This window comes from Aethalodelphis obliquidens, unplaced genomic scaffold (assembly GCF_003676395.1).
Source record: "Aethalodelphis obliquidens isolate GAN/ISIS:26980383/991018 unplaced genomic scaffold, ASM367639v1 scaffold9, whole genome shotgun sequence".
Taxonomy (NCBI): domain Eukaryota; kingdom Metazoa; phylum Chordata; class Mammalia; order Artiodactyla; family Delphinidae; genus Aethalodelphis; species Aethalodelphis obliquidens.
The window spans coordinates 8,882,795-8,903,999 of NW_020837953.1; the positions used below are offsets into that span (position 1 = coordinate 8,882,795).

Consider the following 21,205-nt stretch of genomic DNA (forward strand, 5'->3'; position numbering starts at 1 on the left):
GCAGAATTGCCAAAATTTTTCCTAAAAAAGAGGGGAAAAAAATAACAACATAGGGGGCACAGGGGATACTAGTATTATCCAATAGTGAGACATTATAAAGCTCAAACAATTAAAACACCAAAGAGTAGAGCAATAATCAACAATCAATCAGAAGAAAGAACAGAGGGCCTAATAAAAGAGCCTAAATATTTGGAAATATAGACTATGATATATATCCGAGAGAACTGAAAATATATGACCACAAAAAAAATTGTACACAAGTGCTTACAGCAACATTATTCATAATAGCCAAAAAGTAGAAACAACTCAATGTCCATCAACATGTAAATGGATAAACAAAATGTGGTATATCCATACAATGAATTATTAATTGGCCACAAAAAAGAATGAAGTACTGATACATGCTACAACATGGATGAACTGTGAAAATATTATGCAAAGTGAAAGAAGTCACAAAAGGCCATATATCATATGATTCCATTTATATAATGTTCAGAATAGGTAAATCCATAGAGACAGAAAGTAGATTAGTGGTTCCCAGGGGCTGTTGGGAGAGGGAAATGGGAAGTGACTGCTAATGGGTACCACTTTCTTTTTGGGGTGATAAAAATGTTCTAAGATTAGATAGTGGTGATAGTTGCATAAACCTGTGAATATACTAAAAAACACTGAATTGTAAACTTTAAAAGGGTGAATTTTATGCTATATAAAGCACCTCTCAATATAATTGTTTTTTGTTTGTTTGGTTTTTGTTTGTTTTTGTTTTTGTTTTTGTTTTTTGCGGTACGCGGGTCTCTCACTGTTGTGGCCTCTCCTGTTGCGGAGCACAGGCTCCAGACACACAAGCTCAGCAGCCGTGGCTCACAGGCCTAGCCGCTCCGTGGCATGTGGGATCTTCCCGGACCGGAGCACAAACCCGTGTCCCCTGCATCAGCAGGAGGACTCTCAACCACTGCGCCACCAGGGAAGCCCTAATTGTTATTTTTTTTAAAGAAATACATTATAAAGCAATCCCTCTGATGGTCGTATGGAGAAATAATAAAAGGGGGGCAATAACTCCACATCTATTTAAGTTTACTAGACAAATAGGCACTTCTCACCACCCTGAATCAGTTGCCGGGCCATAAACAAAGCCGTTGAACCAGTAGAACAGTTATTGTTGACGTTGATTATAGGAATTCCAGTCAGTCCCAAACTGTGATAGATAGCCCTCTGCCCACAGGTAGAGTCACCTATATATTAAAAAAAAAAAAAAAAAATTTATATATGCAACATGAGAATTATGGAGCTGCAAAGCAACATAATACTACATTATAGTTTTTCCAGTGTTTTGTCTTTGTCTAATATACAACATGGGCAGAACAATAAATATACTATTGACATCTTACTCAGAAACAGTTTTGGCATGAAGCATCATTTACTCTGCAAATATAAAAATTCTCAAAACACAGAATATATATGCACTTTCTTTACACAATACAGAGGTAGGAAAGTAGAGACATGACCAAGTAATAGCAAACAATTCAATCTGGCTAGGGCTACATGACAGGCAGCAATACTTCATGTATACTGTCAGATATAAATCTTTTAAAACTAAACCAATTGGGCTTCCCTGCTGGTGCAGTGGTTGAGAGTCTGCCTGCCGATGCAGGGGACACGGGTTCATGTCCTGGTCAGGGAGGATCCCACGTGCCGCGGAGCGGCTGGGCCCGTGAGCCATGGCCGCTGGACCTGCCCGTCCGGAGCCTGTGCTCTGCAGCGGGAGAGGCCGCAACGGTGAGAGGCCCGCGTACCGCAAAAAAAAAAAAACTAAACCAATTAATTAAAAGGCCATGATTTTTCTCTTCATGTAAAATTTTGTAACTTCAAAAAGTTAAAAGATTCTGCATGCCAGGGTATTCCAGAGGAATGTAATCCAAGTAAAAACACATTTGACTCCCTTTCCCAAGGAACATGTCCACCAAGGCAGACATGCTGGAGCAGTATGATGGAAACACCTGAAGATACAGACACTCCAGAAGTCTTCGGGGAAAACAGTAAGGTTCAGGACCTCCCTTTCATAAATACATTGTGCATCTCTTTGAACTAGTAAATTTCCCTTCAAGAATTCTCTTGATATCTTGAAATCTCAAAGAAATAATCACAGATATAAATAAAGATTCATCTACAGTAATGCTTACTATAGCCTTTTATAATAACTAGAAATTAGAAATAATTTAAAATGTCCAAGAATAGGGTATCATTCCTACTGCTAAATAAACTGTAGCAAATCCCCAAGACTAGAATATCATGAGGTAATTTAAAATGCTGTAAAAAGACTGGGGACATTCTAAATGTCCATTAAAAGGGGATAGATTAAATAAATCATGATATATCTATTCAATGGAACACTATGCTATCATTAAAAGAGACCAAGAAAGCTCCTTATGAAACAATTTGGAATAGTCACCAAGAACTACTAAGTTAAAAAGAGCAAAATATAGGGACTTCCCTGGTGGTCTAGCGGTTAAGACTCCACGCTCCCAATGCAGGGGGGCCTGGGTTCAATCCCTGGTCAGGGAACTAGACCCTGCATGCTGCAACTAAAAGATCCCACACGCCACAACTAAGATCCTGCACACGGCAACTAAGACCCAGTGCATCCAAATAAATAAGTAAATAATTTTTTTAAAAAAGCAAAATACAAAATAATTTATATATTATCCTACCATGTGTGTAACAAAAGAAAGGGGGAGGGGGTATTTATACACCCACACATACTTATTTTTATATGGATAAATTACCTATGAAAAGATACACTAGAAATTAGTGAAATTGCACTACTATACATAAAATAGATAAGCAACATGGATTTACTGTATAACACAGGGAACAATATTCAATGTCTTATAATAACCTATAATGGAAAATAATCTGAAAAAAATATATGTAACTGAATCACTTTCCTGTACACCTGAAACTAACACAATATTATAAATCAAATATACTTCAATAAAAAAAAGAAATTAGTAAAATTGGTTGTCTAAGGAAAGGGAATCATGAGACAGGGACACAGGAATAAGAGTGAGACTTTCCACTACATAAACATCTACCTTTTGTATTTTTTTTTTTTTGCAGTACGCAGGCCTCTCACTGTTGTGGCCTCTCCCGTTGCGGAGCACAGGCTCCGGACGCGCAGGCTCAGCAGCCATGGCTCACGGGCCCAGCCGCTCCGCGGCATGTGGGATCTTCCCGGACCAGGGCACGAACCCATGTCCCCTGCATCGGCAGGCAGACTCTCAACCACTGCACCACCAGGGAAGCCCTACCTTTGTTATTTTTGTACCATGTAAATGTTTAATCTATTCCAGAAAAAAGAAATTTGAAAAATATTAATGATGAAATGAAAGAAGACTGAATCACATGGGAAATACTGAATACAATAAAATGAGAAAAGCAGGTTACCAAAAAGTATGTACCTAGGACCTAAATTGGAGAGAAAATTATGTGCGCATACATATTCACGCATATTCATACTCACTGAAGGACCTACACCAAAAAAGTAATGGTAATAATCTCTGGATAATGAGATTACAGGTGACTTATTTTTTCTTGCGCTTTTCTGTGTTTCCTTTTTTTAATTACAATAGTATATATCATTTTTCTAATTAGAAAAAAATCTTAATGTTATTAGATACAAAAAATCAATAAATACAAATTTTAAGACAACAAAGAAAAAAGATAAAAAGTGTTTTAATTTAATAAAAAGTGTACTGTTTTGGCAGTACAATAATGGCAAAAAAAAAAATATATATATATATATATATATACTAAACTAGGCTGACACATAAGGGAAATCTAAAAATGATGAGAATAAGGCCCTGAACTCTGAGTTTTGAGGGTTAAAATTCAGAAATTCCTCTGCATTGTTTATGTAGTTGCTGTAATTTTTAGAATATATAGTTTACTACGTACCATAAACATAGCCAATACATGCCTGTTCTACTGCAGAATAAGGGATCTGTGCATCCGCTAAAGCCTTCTGGCCTATAAAAACAAAAAAAATTATCACATAGCACTTTGAGTAAAAATAAGTTTAGAGTTTTCCCAGAGTAAATCTACCTCTAGTTAGTCTATGTTCAATTCAAATGACAAATCCTTCATCAAATCATCTCAGACTTTCAGAAGTTGTCTTACCTTTCAAAAGTTATCATTTCTTCCTCTAAGCTATTGTAACACTTTTTCATACCGCCTTTTTGATATTTAACATTTCCTATTCTAACTGTACACCTAACTATAAATATCAATATATTAAATCTCAATAGTCTTAAAGCTCCTTAATGTCGAGGTGTGTTATTCATCTCTGTGGCTCTATCGTACATCTAGAGGACAAAATAGGATAGAATGTTATTGTTGAGCAGGAGTGTGGGAGCACTCATATGGTCATCTTACAAAGCCAGGATCAAGAGATGACCCTGTCTATGGAACAAGAAATGAAGCTTTAAGGATGCTATCCAAAGATACAGAAATGACCAATGGAGGAACTGATAAAAATTATGAAAATAAACTACGAAGAGGAGAGCGGAACTTAGAGATAAGATGTAACCTAAATCCTCATCTACCATAGTGAGAAGCAAACAGATGTCTAAAACTGATAAGTCAAAAACTGGAATAAATGTGGTGGAACAAATATTTAGAGATATGGAGATAACCACCAGAAGAACTAAAGCCAAAACCGTTAAAAGAAGTTGCCCGCTGGGGAAGGGGCCTGGGAAGTATAAGCCATCTGTGTGTGTGTGTGTGTGTGTGTGTGTGTTTTAACCATATGAATGTGTTACTTGGAAGTTTTTTTTAACTTAAGAAGATATATGATTGATTATGGGATTGGTTTAGTCACACTAGTTATCTTTTCCCACTTAATGTATGAGCAAAACAATTAATGTTTTACTTATAATAATGTTGATGAGATTATGTTTAAAAGAGCATTCTCATATGCTGCCACTGAAACTAATAATATAAACAGTCTGAAAAATAATCTGACGAGAGTCTTAAAACTGTTTATGTTCATTGTTCCAGTGAGTCTACTTCTAGGCTTTGTCCTCAACAATAACTAGAGGTGAGAACAAATATTTGTGTTCAGCAAGAAATTTACTATAATTCTTCTAAAATATCAGAAAGTTGTGAAGCAAATATCTAACAAAAATTATGGCATAAATATATAATGAAATATGTAAAAATTAATTTTTTCCAGTTTTAAGTGGAGAAATCTTTATAATAATAAGTTTTAAAAATCAGGATACAAAACTACATATAGAATATGATCCCAGATAGCCGCAGAAAAAGAAAATTAAAATAGAATACACCAAGGGAATGTAAACTGATACAGCCACTATGGAGAACAGTATGGAGGTTCCTTAAAAAACTAAAAATAGAATTACCACATGACCCAGCAATCCCACTACTGGGCATATACCCAGAGAAAACCACGATTCAAAAGGGCACATGCACCTCAGTGTTCATTGCAGCACTATTTACAATAGCCAGGCCATGGAAGCAACCTAAATGCCCATCGACAGACAAATGGATAAAGAATATGTGGTACATATATACAATGGAATATTACTCAGCCATAAAAAGGAACGAAATTGGGTCATTTGTTGACACGTGGATGGATCTAGAGACTGTCATACAGAGTGAAGTCAGAAAGAGAAAAACAAATATTTTATATTAATGCATATATGTGGAACCTAGAAAAATGGTACAGATGAACCGGTTTGCAGAGCAGAAATTGAGACACAGATGTGGAGAACAAACGTATGGACACCAAGGAGGAAAGCGGCGGGGGGTGGGGGTGGGGGTGTGATGAATTGGGAGATTGGGATTGACATGTAAACACTGATGTGTATAAAATTGATGACTAATAAGAACCTGCTGTATAAAAAATAAATAAAATTAAATTTAAAAATTTAAAAAAACAGAAAACCAATTTAGAAAAATAAAAAAATAAAACATTAAATGAACAGTGTCTACCCGGAAAACCAACATCAGTTAATCAAATTTCATGAACTTTCCTTTTGGGGGCAGAGATTTCTGATTCCCTGTATAGTAATATCTAAATACTGAGTTGAATGATGGAGTTGAAATGAAACCTAATTTATGAACACTGAGTGCACTAGGTACTTGTAGAGACAAGCAGTGTCTAATTAAAAACCACAGTAACCCTTTTTGGGTTGCTGGCAGCAAGCTGGCAAGAATAGGAGGAAGGGAAAGGCTTCCTAGGAGGAGGACTGTACCTGAACAACTTCATGGGACCACCGAGCTCCCAAGGTCTCCATGAGTGGGAAGCCTGTATTCCCCAGCACTCCCTTAAACAGCTGATACCTAAGCTTAGACTGCTTGGCCTTGAACTTAAAACACCTCCTTTGACCCAGCTTCCTGTTAAGGTTGCAAGGCTGCTCCACAATCAAGACAGACCACACAATAAACTACAATGTTCAAGGATCTGAATGTTCTATATTACCTGCTTCCTTTGCCAAGTCAGGGTAGTCTCTTGAATTCTCAACTCCAGGCTTTGTGAACTAGAAATACAGGAGATAATAAATAGAAACAAATATAGTTAGATTTTTTCACAACAGAGAACTGCAGAAATTCATTCGTCTATTCATTTAAACAAAAACATGTTGAGCACCTATCATGCTTCTGGACTCTGATAATAAATAATATACAGTTCGTACCCTCCGGGAGCTTAGCATCTAATGGAAAATAGGCAATTACACCACAGTGTCATAAGTACAGAATGATTTGGGAGAGACAATTACCCAGCTTTGGAGGACTAGAAAGGCTTCCCAGAGGAACTGACGTTTAAATTAAGTCTTTAAGTCTTTAAGTCTTTAAGGATGAGTAGAATTAGCCAAGTAAAAGAAAAGGAAATTCTAGAGCAAAGGCCTGGAAATGACAGAATATAACAGTTTTACATGCAAACAATTTTATATTGCAGAGGCTGAAACATGATTTGAAATGGCAAGTGATAAGGACAGAAAAATGACTGAGGACCAAACGATGATAATTACTAATATTTATTGGGCACTTACTGTTGTTACTCACTGTACTAAGAACTTCACATGTATTATTAACTTGTTTAATCCTCACAACAGCCCTCAGAGGTAGGTACTACTCTTATCACCATTTTAAGATAAGAAAACAAGGGCAGAGATTAAGTCACTTGCCCAAGGATACACAGCTAATAATTAGTGGAGCTGAAACTTCAACCTGGTTCTAGAGCCAATTCACAAGTGACCTTATATGCCCTCCTATGACACCTGGGCTTTATCCTGAAGACAGTGGATTTAAAAAAAAAAAAAAAAAAAAGACTGAAATAATCAATGAGATACACTACAACACCAAACACTGACAGGATGTGGAGCAGCAGGAACTCTCATTCATTGCTGGAATACAAAAGGGTACAGCCACTGTGGAAGACAGTTCGGCAGTTTCTTACAAAACTAAACATCCTCTTAACATATGATCCAGCAGTTGTGCTCCTTGGTATTTACCAAATGAGTTTAAAACTTATGTTGACACAAAAACCTGCACATGGATATTTACAGTAGCTTTATTTATTATTGTTTAAATTTATTTATTTATTTATTTTTGGTTGCACTGGGTCTTCATTGCTGCACGTGGGCTTTCTCTAGTTGTGGCAAGCAGGGGCTACTCTTCCTTGCGGTGCATGGGCTTCTCATTGCGGTGGCTTGCCCTTGTTGTGCAGCACAGCCTCTAGGCGCACAGGCTTCAGTAGTTGTGGCATGCGGGCTCAGTAGTTGTGCCTTGCAGGCTCTAGAGCACAGGCTCAGTAGTTGAGGCGCATGGGCTTAGTTACTCCACGGCATGTGGAATCTTCCCAGACCAGGGCTCGAACCCGTGTCCCCTGCATTGGCAGGCGGATTCTTAACCACTGCGCCGCCAGGGAAGCCCTATAGTAGCTTTATTTATAATTGCCAAATTTGGAAGCAACCAAGATGTCTTTAACAGGTGAAAGGTTAAATAAACTGTAGTAAAACCAGACAATGGAATATTATTCAGCACTAAAAAGATATGAGCTACCAAACCACAGAAAGACATGGAGGAATTTTAAATGTATATTACTAAGTGAAGAAGCCAATCTGAAATGGCTACATATTGTATGATTCCAACTACATGACATTTTGGAAAAGGCAAAACTATGGAGACAGTAAAAAAAAATTAGTTGTTGTCAGGGACTGAGGGAAGGGAGGGATGAAGAGGCAGAGCAAGAGGATTTCAGGGCAGTGAAACTATTCTGTATGATGATGTAATGTATACATGTCACCACATATGTGTCTAAACTCATAGAATATACAACACCAAGAGTGAACCCTAATGTAAACTATGGACTTTGAGTGATAATGATGTGTCAATGCAGGTTCACTGACTATAACATATGTGCCACTCTAATGCTGATCACTGATAGTGGGCAAGGCTTTCCGGCAGGGTCGGGGGCAGTGAGTATGTAGGAACCCTCTGTACTTTCTGCTCAATTTTGCTGTGAACCTAAAACTGCTTTGAAAAATAAAGCCCTGCTTTAAAAAGAGAGAGAGAGAGAGTCTGGGCCGAGAAGACGTGCACGTTAGATCATTCTAAATGCAATGTTGAGAAATGAATGAACGGAGCAAGGCTGGAGGCAGTGAGACCAAATGGCATAATTCTGAAATAGCCCAAGTGAGAGTTAACTAAGATAGCAGCAGAAAGAATGGAAAGAAGCAAAGAGACTTGAGAAACATAAGTGAAGTAAAATCTACCAAATACAGTGATCAATTAGATAAGATGGAGTGGTCTGCTAGTCAGAGGTTGTGCTAACGAGAAATGGCTTTCAAAAATTTTTAACTGCAAACCACGATAACATACATGACCCAGTGGACACATAGTGAAGCAAAATTTTCATGAAATACTTATCCTTGTTATATTGGTACAGTATTTTTGATTCTACTTCAATTTTTTTAATGCTAGAGGCAACCTTCTAAACAGACGTCACTACCCCTGCAATGGATCACAAAACCCAGTTTGAAACACTGTATAGATACTAGACTTAAATGCCACACTTTATTACACAGTGCCAAAATACATCTGTTGAACTGAACCAAAACAAAACGTTTAACATTTGTTCCTATCTCTTACCCACCCCAATTCTTCATAACTTCTGAATTAGGGAATCCTTCATAATTCCCTAATTCAGCAGCCCCAACTTACCTATTTCGCCTGTAGTTACTCTTCAGTTCACTAATTACAATCAGAGCATGTAGTATAGAGAGCACTTACTGTAAGGAGAGAGGACTGTGCTACTAGGCTCCACCAAGTAATACCTATTAATAACCACATTATCATCCAGGTAGTGAAATGACTGCACTTTCTCATTTCTTACTGAAATCAAGGCAGTTTTTAAAAGATTAGTCAAGCAAATAAACACATACAACATTACTCCTTCAAAATGAAAAGCATGTTTAGGTGGAAACTACCAAATGTCCATTAACAATAAATTGAATATATTATGGAATGTTCACACAATGGACTATGTTACCTCAATGAGAATGAACAATCTATAACTACACATAAAATTAAGGATGAATCCCAGAGACATAATGTTGAATGAAAAAGCCAAAACTAATCTATGATATTAAAGGTCAGAAGTCAGGATAATGGTAACCCTTTGCAGGCAAGGAGTCAGTGACTGGAAGAAGGCACAGAGTAATTTCTGAGGTGCTGGTAATGTTCTGTTTACATTTGCTTTTTAGTTTTTATTTTTTTAATATAAAATAAAAATAAAAACCTACCTCAAGGCCTATAATAAAAACAGCAATCTTGTTCCACTACTCTCCACCCACTAGTCTTACTTGCTCCCAAAACATCCATTTTCAATTCTTTTAGATATTTCTTCTTTTATAAAATGCCATGTTTCTGAATATTCTTATACTATTATTTCTTTATCAATGTAAGAAATTATATCATAGTCTCTAATAAGGGCCAATGAGAATTAGGTCTCTCAGGCCACTTCACATATACATTTACAGTTCCCCCATCCTCCTTATACAGTTGAATCACAATTTTTTTTATTAAATCAGTATGTAGTGCTTACCTTATAAAGTTAATGTTTCTTAGTATTGGGCTAGGTTGTATACTATGATTACATGTGCTTTATTGTACAATTTTGTTTTGCTTTGTTTTTCCTGGAGTTAACTGCCTCATTTTTAAAGTTTTAACCTTTTTATTGTAAATAACAGAGATACAGAAAACCACACACACACACACACACACACACACATCTCCTAATGAATTATTTTAAGGCAAACACTCTTGTAACCATTGACAAAGATTCTCTCCTTTACCAAATTCTAGCCAAGCTCCTCTGAGTCCTCTTCTCTACTAGGTCTCAACCTTGGCCTAAAAACTTAAACACTAACGTAGTTTTTATGAGTTCTAACTTGCTCAAGGCCAGGTCCCTAGGAGGACCCTAGTCCCACTTAAAGCACCTGCCTGAGAAAACTCAAGGCTGTCAAAAGAATTTACTGCTTCTTCCAGCCAACACCTGAATACAGGGCTGGTCTCCCAGTCTCTGTGAGAGGGTAGGAGCCTAAGCTTGGGTAAGCACCAGTTAGCAAATCCAGATGGGTTTCATGTGAACTAGCCTCCTCTCTCCCCACTTTATGTAAGTTTTCACTTCCCTGACCCTACAGCTGGCCCTCTGCATCCGTGGGTTCTGCTTTCACAGACACAGTGGGCCAACTAAGGGGACTGAGCGTCCATGGATCCTGGTATCCAAGAGAGAGCCTGGAACCAATCCCCCAGGGATACCAAGGGACTACTGTATTGTGTCCCTACTCACCACCCTCCCTATTCCCTTATTATCCCTTTAAAATACCCAGTCACATCTGTATAAAGTTAGTTCAGTTCACACTGGACTTTTTCCCTTTTGCAATAGCATATTACTAATTAAAATCTGTCCTAACACTTTACCTAGTGTCTACCTTTATCTTTGACACCAACCACCCAGACTAAAAAATTGAACCCTGCCTGCCCCTCCACAAACTCCTCTAAGCACTCTGTTCCAATCTCAACCCCGCTCCACCCCCAAAGTAATTATTATCCTGATTCTTACAATAATCACTTCCTTTTAGTATTTCATAGTTTTATCACCCAGGTGTCTATCTGTAGACACTATTGTTCAGCCCTTTTTTAAAGTGTTTATAGGCCTTTCAAATTCTCTTTTAATCTACAGGTTCCCCTCCACTACTTTCTTTTCCTCTCAATACATCTGTTAAAGAACCCAGAGCATTTGGCCTGTAGCTTCCCGCAGTCTGGATTTTGTAGATTGCATACTCATGCAGTTCAACATGTTCCTCTGTTCTCTTTATTTCCCACACATTGGCAGCTGGATCCAGAAGCTTGCAGACTCGCATTCTATCTCCCTGACAAAACTATAGGTAGTGCTGTATTCTTTCATAAGGAAGCATATAACATCTGATTATTTTTTGCTCTTTGTGTTTCTAACAGTTGTTGGTGCTCAATGACTAGATCCAGCAATTTTCAAAACTTCTCGGTCTCAAGACCACTTTAAACTCTTAAAGATCACTGAAGATGCCAAAGGGCTTTTGATTATGAGGATTATATTTACCAGTATTTACCCTCTTGGCACTTAAAATAGGACATTTAAAAATAACTTTCAATTCACTCAAAAAAAAAACCATTACATGTTAACATAAATAATCTTTATGAAAAATAACTACATCTCCCCCTCAAAAAAGTGATGAGTGGCATCGTTTTGCATTTCTGCAATTCTTTTTTTTTTTTTGGCTGTATTGGGTCTTTGTTGCTGCACACAGGCTTTCTCTAGTTGCAGCGAGTGAGCGGGGGCTACTCTTCGTTGCGGTCGCGGGCTTCTCATCACGGTGGTTTCTCTTGTTGTGGAGCACAGGCTCTAGGTACACGGTCTTCAGTAGCTGCAGCACGTGGACTCAGTAGTTGTGGCACACAGGCCCTAGAGCACGCGGTCTTCAGTAGTTGCAGCTCACGGACTCTAGAGCACAGGCTCAGTAGTTGTGGCTCACAGGCTTAACTGCTCCATGGCATATGGGATCTTCCCGGACCTAGAATTGAACCCATGTCCCCTGCATTGGCAGGAGGATTCTTAACCACTGCACCATCAAGGAAGTCCCCTGCAATTCTCTTTATTGTCTGGTTTAACAGGAGGCAGCTGAATTCTCACAGCTGATTCTTCATTCAGCATTTGGTGTTATGCTGTTTTGGCTGACGTCTATGAAGTAAATCTGACCTCACACAGATATGTGATTGGAAAAGGGAGGAGCATTTTAATAGCCTTTTTAGATAATTGTGGATATTCTTTTATACTACACTAAAACTTGACAAGTGGGAGTTTCTTACAGGTTAGTTGCAATGTTGAATTTAAAACAATATCAATGAACTTTTCATATTCTTGTTATATTCAAGTCCATTAAAATCTTGCACTTTTTTTTTTGCAAAACCAAATTTTACTTAAAGCACAAATACGTTACTTTTTGCAAAGAGATTCATGACACAGGACTAGACAGTGAGGTCAGATAGCCACTTAGTACACGTTTAAGTCCACGGCGCCTCCTAGGAGCTGAGGGAGTGGCCCCATGTCCCTGGATACAGCTGTCTGGGCTGATTCTAGGGGGTGACAGAGTTCAGGCTGAAGTTTAATGCCTTAAATACTGGCTTCACTTGAGTACCACACAGTGGCAGCTCTTGACATTATTAAAAAGGAAGCAACGCACTAAAGGGAAGGTACAGACGGGTTTGGTGAATGACTAATTCTCACTACATAAACAGGCACACTTAAGTTACCATATCAACCATTCTAACATCTGTATAGAAATTCCCAGGAAGATGTGTCCCTCAAGGCTAATTGTAAACCAGGATGTACATTTTGGAAGTCGGTCCCTTGCAGTGCCTGTAACAGGAGTGTCCTGGAGACGCTGTGGTGGCAGGACAGGTCACTTTGCAGAAGAGTTACCTGGGGCCTAGCAGCTTCATCCTTCAAGCCCCACTTGGTGCACACTGGGTTTGGGAGCCATCTTGGGGAGGACAGGGAAGAGGCACTCCTCAATAAATAAGGTCGGGAAACAGACTTGGGCTTCACACTCCATCCTGCAGTCCCCCTTAGCCCAAGCAAGTGACTGAGGAAGAAGGAACAGCAGCCAGCGGGGTGGGAGTGGCCGTCCCGCACCCCTGCTGGGGTCTTAGCTGAGTTGCTGGTGGTTGAGTGCTCTGATGATGGCTGGCATCTCCCTTCTGCAAAAGCATCAGTCCACACGGGTAGGATGCAGGGTGGGGCTGTCCCGGAGCCCCTCCAGTGACAGGTTTAATGGACAGCAGTAGGGAAGCAGCTTAATGGCCCAGCCAACACAGTCCTTCTTGAGAGCAGCTGACCCGTGAAGGAGAAGCTCTAGTCCTCGGTCTTCAGTGTTTCTGGTGGGGCAGCAAACGGAAGAACTGGGCGACATGTAGCATGGAGAAGCTGATGTGCTGGGCACAGACCTGCCCAGAAGGACAATGAACAGCTCTTGGGGTCTGCTTGGTGTGGCGGGCTGCTCTAGCCAAGGTGGCTTCCATTTCCTGCCTGGGAGGAAGAAGGCATGGGCTCCCGCCCTTGTGGGGAGGCAGGACTGTGAAGTGGTCTGTCTCCTTCCTGCTGAAGGGTCAAGTGTGGGTCAAGTCACAACTTCAGCAGACCTCGTTTAACCAGTTTTTGTTCTCTTACAAAAAAAAGAAAAAAAAGACCCACAGAACCAAATCCTACATGACAATAAATATGGTTTTTCTCCATAATATTGCTTAGGAAGATCAAGAGCCCGCAATCCAGTCATCCTGAAGGTCCCAAATATCACAGGCAAGTGGGGTTTTCCTGGTGAGACGGACCCCTGCGTGGAGTGGGTCGGTGTCTGTGCCGAGAGGCCTGCTGGGGTGCGTGACACCCGGGGCATTGACGTGATCCTCAGAAGAACAGAGGTCCGAGAGTAAAAATGACATCAAAAGCAACCAGGCGTCTGCTCTCCTTGCCTTAGGCTGACGTCAGAGCTCTGCTTGTGGAGGCGGGCGGACACCCCCGAGAGGCTGGGCTGGGCTGCAGCCAGGCCAAGACGGGGCAGGGGTCCCACAGTGCGAAAACCCCAAATAGCCGAGATCGAGGCGCCAACAGGTTAACGCCAGCACTCCAGCGCATGCAGTGAGATCTGGAGACCCAGGTCTCCAGGAGACGCTGGTGCAGTGTCTGTGATGGCAGCGGAAGGCTGGGTGATGCAAAGAGGAGAAACGCTGTAAAGTCAGGATTCACCACCACGCATCGTGAATCAAAGTCCGGGTGCCAGACCAGTCGCAGGCACGGAAAAAAAGAATAACAAAACCCCACATTTTGTGCACGGAAGAATGCAGGAGGGTTCTCAGAAACACCGTGGTGGGCTGGTATGCTTTGGAATGGAAGCAATATCCCTCCAAGGAAGCAAGAAAATCCTGCACTTTGAGTGGAGTGGTAATCTGGCTTTTCTCTGGAGCCATTTCACATAATTTTCCAAACCTCTGCCAGGAAGCTGGTATGTGTCTGATTGCCAGTGTTCTGGGAACAGGGCTGGGAAGTACCATCATTTAGTATACAGAATTTCACTTGATTCCCTTTTTTTCAACTTGGGCCTCACTCCCGCCTTCCACTAAGCCTAACGGTCAGATGATTCTAGAGACTCATCTGTTCAGCTTCTCCAGAAAACAAGCCTCCAATACCCTGACAAGGAAGGGATAGTCACCTAGTGGTAAAAAGGATCTTGGAATCCAATTATTCCATAGAAGTGTTTTCCTTCCCTCCTCTCATCCCCACCTTACTTGGCATCTAGTACATGCAGGTTCTGAGCCTTCTGGAGTTCTGCAGGAAGACTCAGCCAGTATAACCCCTCTCCAGGAACTTGGGTTGTGGGTTTCTCTGTTCTGAGTCAATGACCACTTTTCCATCAGCTTTTAATCATCCAATGTTTTTCTGACATCTTTCTGCTATTGTTTCCTCTCCTAGTCACTTCACCCTTACTGTCATTTTAGTGGTATTTGGAAAGCACCAATAGAGATAAATTCATATTTTCAATCTGCCATGCTTATCCAAATGTCCTAATACATCATATTTAAATTACCTGTTTATCCTTTCCTCCTCCATATTATACATTCCTTAAGAACAGGAACCTTGCTTTTTTCATCTTTGTACTCCTAACATATAGCACATACTATGTTTATTGAATATATGCTTAAATGATGAATTAACTACCCTATAACATTAACGTGTGTTAGAGATAGCATGGAAGAAACATGAGATTTTAAGTAATGCAGTTTCAAAATTTGGGAGCAGTATCAAGATAGATAAATTACTTAGCCCCTCTAAGCCACAAAGATGGACAATAAAATGTGGATAATAATAATTCCTTATGTGGTGAGGATTAAACACGATAATGTAATATTTTATTTATTTATTTATTTTGTAATATTTTCTTAAACCGTAGGTTTGTAGAGTATGACAAAATTAATTGTAAGCGTTGTGGGTTGTGATCAGCATTTTTAAAAATGAAACAAAATAGGAAATATCAAGAGTTCATCACATAATAAGTGTTGCTTTAGCAAGCTTGTTTCAGTTTTGTGAGTGCATGTGTGTACGGAGTTGTGATGTAAGATATATTTCTTTCTGTGGGCTGTGGAATTATATATAAAAGTATAGAAAAATCAAATCCTTAATTATATGGTCCTGACTATAACGGCACCAGAATTTCTAAAACAAAAGTGGCCAACGTAACTTAGAGCAGTCTGGGGAAGTTTTAAGAAAATACAGGACTTGGACTCTTGCTATAGACTGAATGTCTGTGTCCTCTCCAAATTCATATATTGATATCTAACTCACAAATCTAATTCTTCATTTTTGGAAGTGGGGCCTTTGGGAAACCATGCAGATGGAGCCCTCAGGAATGGGATTAGTGCTCTTATAAAAAAGAGCCCAGAGAGTTCCCTTGCCCCTTCTGCCATAGACAGCTGTCTATGAACCAGAGAGCAGGACCTCACCATGCACCAAATCAGCCTGTGCCTTGATCTTGAACTTCCCAGCCTCCAGAACTGTGAGAAATAAATATTTCTTGCTTAAGCCACCCAGTCTAAGGTATTGCAGTTATACAGCCCTAACCGACTAAGACAGACCAGTTCTTGAAGACAGCCAGAATTTAAATTGATGAAAAGAGGGCATATCAGGAGGTAGGCAGCATAAGCAAAGGGACTCGGCCTGCTGTCAGCCAGGCAGTAGTTGTGATTTAGTTGTGTTAAAACCTCTTGACATGCATCATGCGAATTCTAATTTACCATAGGAATTAATTTCCTACACTGATAATAAAACCTCACTAAGAGAACTTCAAGTTGTCTAGGAATTCAGCTATTCAAATTAAGAACCACAACCAGTTGAGATCTACCAAGAGCTTAAAGTATTATCTGCTAAATTTCTCCCTCTTCATTAAACCCTCCCCCAAGTTCCAAAAGATCAAACCCAGAGAGAAGTACATTGGCCTAGTAAGCACATCAATAAAGCTGCTCTCCATAGTCCCAATCTCTTCCCTGAAGATTGTAACTAACACCTCCCACACCTCCACCTCTCAACTTGAGGAAACATAAATACATCTCCTACTTCCCAAAGCTCAGTGCTTTTCTATATAGCCAATATAACCAGACATGTAACAGCCAGTGGTGGAGGATCTGACTGTATTTATACCGTACTTTAAAAGGTTTTACTGTCCACCTATACCAGAAGTTCCCTTTCCCATGAAACAATAGATGATCTCCAAGTATCTGCTTCATAACGTATTAGCTGACTTTTCTACTTACATGTCTTTATTGCTTTGTGTACTCTCAGCCCACTGGGTAAGATAAAAACAAGTTTAAGGCTGTTTTCTCAGAAAGAGAACTTCCCCTAGGAACTCTCTTTCATAAAGCATATCCATTTAATATTGTTCAACTAACATTCACTGAGGTCTTCAGGCACAAGGCATTTTCAAGGTGCTAGAGGTACAGCAATGAATTAGACATGGTACTCACCTTGGAGGAGCTTACGTGCAAAAGAAGAATATAGACATAAAAACAGAATTTCAGGATAAAACAGTAAGTACTAAGTTAACATGTGGGAAAGTCAGGAGGATCACAGGAGGCTTCTTGGATAAGGTCTGAATTGATCTTTTAAAAATGTAAATAAGGGCTTCCCTGGGGGTGCAGTGGTTAAGAATCCGCCTGCCAGTGCAGGGCACATGGGTTCGAGCCCTGGTCCGGGAAGATCCCACATGCCACGGAGCAATTAAGCCCGTGCACCGTAACTACCGAGCCTGTGCTCTAGAGCCCGCGAGCCACAACTACTGAGCCCACGTGCCACAACTACTGAAGCCCATGCAGCTAGAGCCCGTGCTCTGCAACGAGAAGCCACCGCAGTGAGAAGCCCACCCACAACAACGAAGAGTAGCCCCTGCTCGCCACAACTAGAGAAAAGCCCACGTGAAGCAACGAAGACCCAACGCAGCCAAAAATAAATAATTTTAAAAAATAAAAATGCAAATAAGTTAACCAGTGAAGACAAACGGTCTTAAGTAGTGGGAAAAACAGAAAACAAAGCAACAGAGGCATAAAAAAGTTTGGGGTGAAACTAAAAGCAGTTTGGCATCACTAGAGCACAGAGGTGGTGAGGATGTCAAGAAGTGAGACTGTAGGAGTCTCTGGCCTCCTGAGTACCAAGAAGAGTATCACTTGAGGAACAACAAAGGTCGGAGGATCCAGAAAACCTGCCACCTGTGCCGAGACGCTGAGCATCACTAATGATTCTCCTCCTTATCTACACTGGAACTGTCCCTGAGAAGGGATCCTACAAGGAGTATTCCTGGAAGTGCAGACTGGCGACATTCACGACCTGCTTTCCTTTCGGGTGTGAGGCGGACCTTGCCTCCGTCAGAGGTCCACACATCTTAAGATTCCACCCAGATTCAAAGGAGGTGCGGACTGTGGGTCATCTTGGGGCGTCCTTCACAAACTGCGCCCCAGGGAGAAAAGGAAAAAATGAGGAAGATATGGCCGCTGGAACAACCCTGCGATATTACGATCCCGCAGACACGCCCTACATCACAACCCACCCGAGTCGCCACTCTGATGCCCCCAGGGCCAAGAAGCCAAGCTGGGCGGTGGGATGCCCCGGGCGCCCTCCGGGTAGGAAGGACAAACCGACGCACGGCCCCAAATCTGATTCTCCCCCGCCCCACCCCCGGTTCCCGGTCACCTCGAATCTCCCCAGGCCTCACCCAGACAGAGCAGAGCAGGGAGCCCGCCTCCGGGGACACACGGCTCTGTTTACCTTGGTCATCCCAACGCCCACCACAAACACCCGGTTCCGGAGCGGACACTGTGAGATGTCCACATGCATGGCTCGGACACTTCTGGGCACGGGAGCCGCAGCTAACGTAGGAACGACCGGCCTAACGAGCGCGCAGACCTATTGAAACCTCTGCTGCGCCGGAGCAATTAGAACCGGGGGCGGGGCGGGAGGTGGCCAGGGGGTGGGGCGGGAGGCGGCCAGGGGGCGGGGCGGGCAGGCGTGGGCGCGCGCGCGCGTGCGCGTACACTGAGGCGCCTGCGACGTGGCCGTATGGTCTTCTGGCGGGGCGGCGCGGGTTAGGGAACCCTTTGGGGACAAGGCTGGAGTTCACAGGTGGGCTCGAGACCCAGGCCCCCTCAGCCCTTGCAAAAAAGCTCTATAGCCTGGTACCAGCCCCTCAGGTTTTGGTTCTCTGTGCTGAGAGGGAGTGTGACGTGGAGCAAGGCCTGAGGCTGAGGGCAGGGCTTGGCCAGAAACCGGACTCACAAAAGGGTAGCCTCAGGAAGAATTTCGGAGTGTTGGAGTTGTTCTGTATCCTATTGGTCGTCGTAGTTAAAAGAGTCACTGCACGTGTAAAACAAATAGGACTGTACACTGCGGGGGGGGGGGCGGATTTTATTACATGAATGTCTAAAACGAAAAGCAAAGTTCTGTCACTAGCTCTGTGACCTCTTTTAACCTCTCCGAAACTCATTCTCATGTGTTGTTTTGTGAGGATTAAAGGAGGTGATAGAAACAAAGCCTTCAGCACTGAATAGAAGGAATATGTATATATGTAGGTATACTGTGGATATATACAGTGGATGCTTTTTATTGGCTGATTTTGAATTTGCAGATTTTCCTGCTCACAAAAATGTATTTGTAACCCCAAGATCAATACTAGAAGAACCCTTGAGGTGGCAGAAAATGTGAGTTGCCCCACGTGCCTGTTCTCAGCTGTGGTTAAACAAGAACCATGCTCTGTTTCAGCTCATGCTGTAAACCAAGGTGCTTCTCATGATCTATTTAGTGCCACCTTATTCGCATTTTTGTGTTTTTTGTTGATGATTTCACTGTTTAAAAGTGGTCCCCCGGGCTTCCCTGGTGGCGCAGTGGTTGAGAGTCCGCCTGCCGATGCAGGGCATACAGGTTCGTGCCCCGGTCCGGGAGGATCCCACATGCCGCGGAGCGGCTGGGCCCGTGAGCCATGGCCGTTGAGCCTGCGCGTCCGGAGCCTGTGCTCCGCAACGGGAGAGGCCACAACAGTCACAGGCCCACGTACCAAAAAAAAAAAAAAAAAAGTGGTCCCCAAGCATGATGCCTGAAATGCTATCTAGTATACCTAGATACAAGAAGGGTGTGAGGTGCACTATGAAGAAAATACATGAACTTAGTTCAAACATGTTATAGTGCTATTGGCTCTGAGTTCAATGTTAATATATATATATGTGAATAATAAGATGTCTTTAAACAGAAACACACATAAAAGAAGGTTATGTATTGATCAGCTGACAAAAAACGCTGTGGGCAGAAACTTGCAGGAGCCTAACCCTGCATTTCCCCTTGGAGCAATTGTTCAGTATTCACTAATTTGTGTTCACAGCAACTTTCAGAACATAAATACCACCAAAAACTGAGAACCGACTCTGCATGTGTGTGTGTGTAAAACTTCTGAGGCCCCTTCCAGTCCTAAGGGTGTGTGATAAGAGCCCCTCCTAGATCTCCATGGCGTAAAGCATCAAATGCTGGAAGTTCACTCCCTCAAGAAAACTTCCTGTAGTTGTTCGTAGCACTGGTAGAATTTAAGGCCAGATGTTGATTTAGCAGAAACTCCACTTGGCTGCTGAGGAGCCGTTGGGCAGGAAGCGGAACAAGGAAGCTACACGGAAAGGCAAGGGAGGAACTTGTGGCAAGCAGAGGTGTTCTGAGACTGATCACACTATCTCTATGGGGACTGAGTAACCTGTCTCTGGGCGAAGGGACATGTTCAAATTGAGGCTGACTGGCCTCAGGGTTATTGCAGGAGACAGCCTTACCCCTGGAAGGGAAACTGAACCAAGTGGACCCTCAGTTCACAGGCGATTTTTATTATTTCAAAAGGCCTTATAGAAATTTCATATGTATATACACCATGCCACCCCCAATAAAAATCACCATAGGTTCAAAACATCCATATCCAGAGCCCACTCTCTACTGAATCAGAACCTGTGGGAGTAAAGCCTAGGCATCAATATTTAGAAAGTTGCTCCTAGTTGATTCTAAGGAGCCTCCACTAGGCTGGGTAAAGAACTCCTGGGCTGAGAATGGGTCAACTTAGTAAAATCTTCACGTGACCAGAGAAGGGGCAAAGAATCTCCCCTTTTCCTGCCTATTCCTAGAGTCCAGCATAAGGCTGGCACTGAAGAGGCTTTTACTAAGTGTAGAGTTGTTTCTTGAAACTCTGATTGGCTGATAAAGACAGCACTGTGATTGGTGGATAAGATAACCCAATAGAGCAAGAAGTCACAGAGTCCAGTTTAATTATTATGTAACAAATGCTGCCTGTCCCATGGACATTGGTTTCAAAAAAGGAGCCCATAGAGGTGGAGAGGGAGTAATAATAAACATTGCTGTTAATGCTGAAAAGATTGGGAAAGGGCACTTCCCTTTCCAATGTGGAAGACTAGATAATCCAAAAATTCTCCTGCCCCAAAACACCTAGAAATGCTGCATAAAATACAACAAACTTCTTTTAAATGCATACAAGATGGAAGAGGCAAGTTTTTTCTTTTAATTTTATAT

At 41.5% G+C, this 21,205-nt stretch overlaps 1 protein-coding gene across 2 annotated transcripts in view; it reads right to left on the bottom strand.

The window, feature by feature from the left end:
- Window positions 1–18,556, bottom strand: part of SCP2 (sterol carrier protein 2) — a 163,093-nt gene extending 144,537 nt beyond the window's left edge. Inside the window, exons 1-5 of one of the 2 annotated variants that reach the window (XM_027108509.1) lie at window positions 18,425–18,535; window positions 17,987–18,106; window positions 6,500–6,557; window positions 3,955–4,026; window positions 1,101–1,232 (exon numbers count right to left, since the gene is read on the bottom strand). In XM_027108509.1, coding sequence (XP_026964310.1) covers window positions 1,101–1,232; window positions 3,955–4,026; window positions 6,500–6,557; window positions 17,987–18,040 — 316 coding nt within the window. In that variant the 5' untranslated portion in view covers window positions 18,041–18,106; window positions 18,425–18,535. Of the gene's footprint in view, window positions 1–1,100; window positions 1,233–3,954; window positions 4,027–6,499; window positions 6,558–17,986; window positions 18,107–18,424 lie in introns of both variants that reach the window. The other variant, XM_027108508.1, reaches the window with a different exon arrangement.
- Window positions 18,557–21,205: the final 2,649 nt, after the last annotated feature.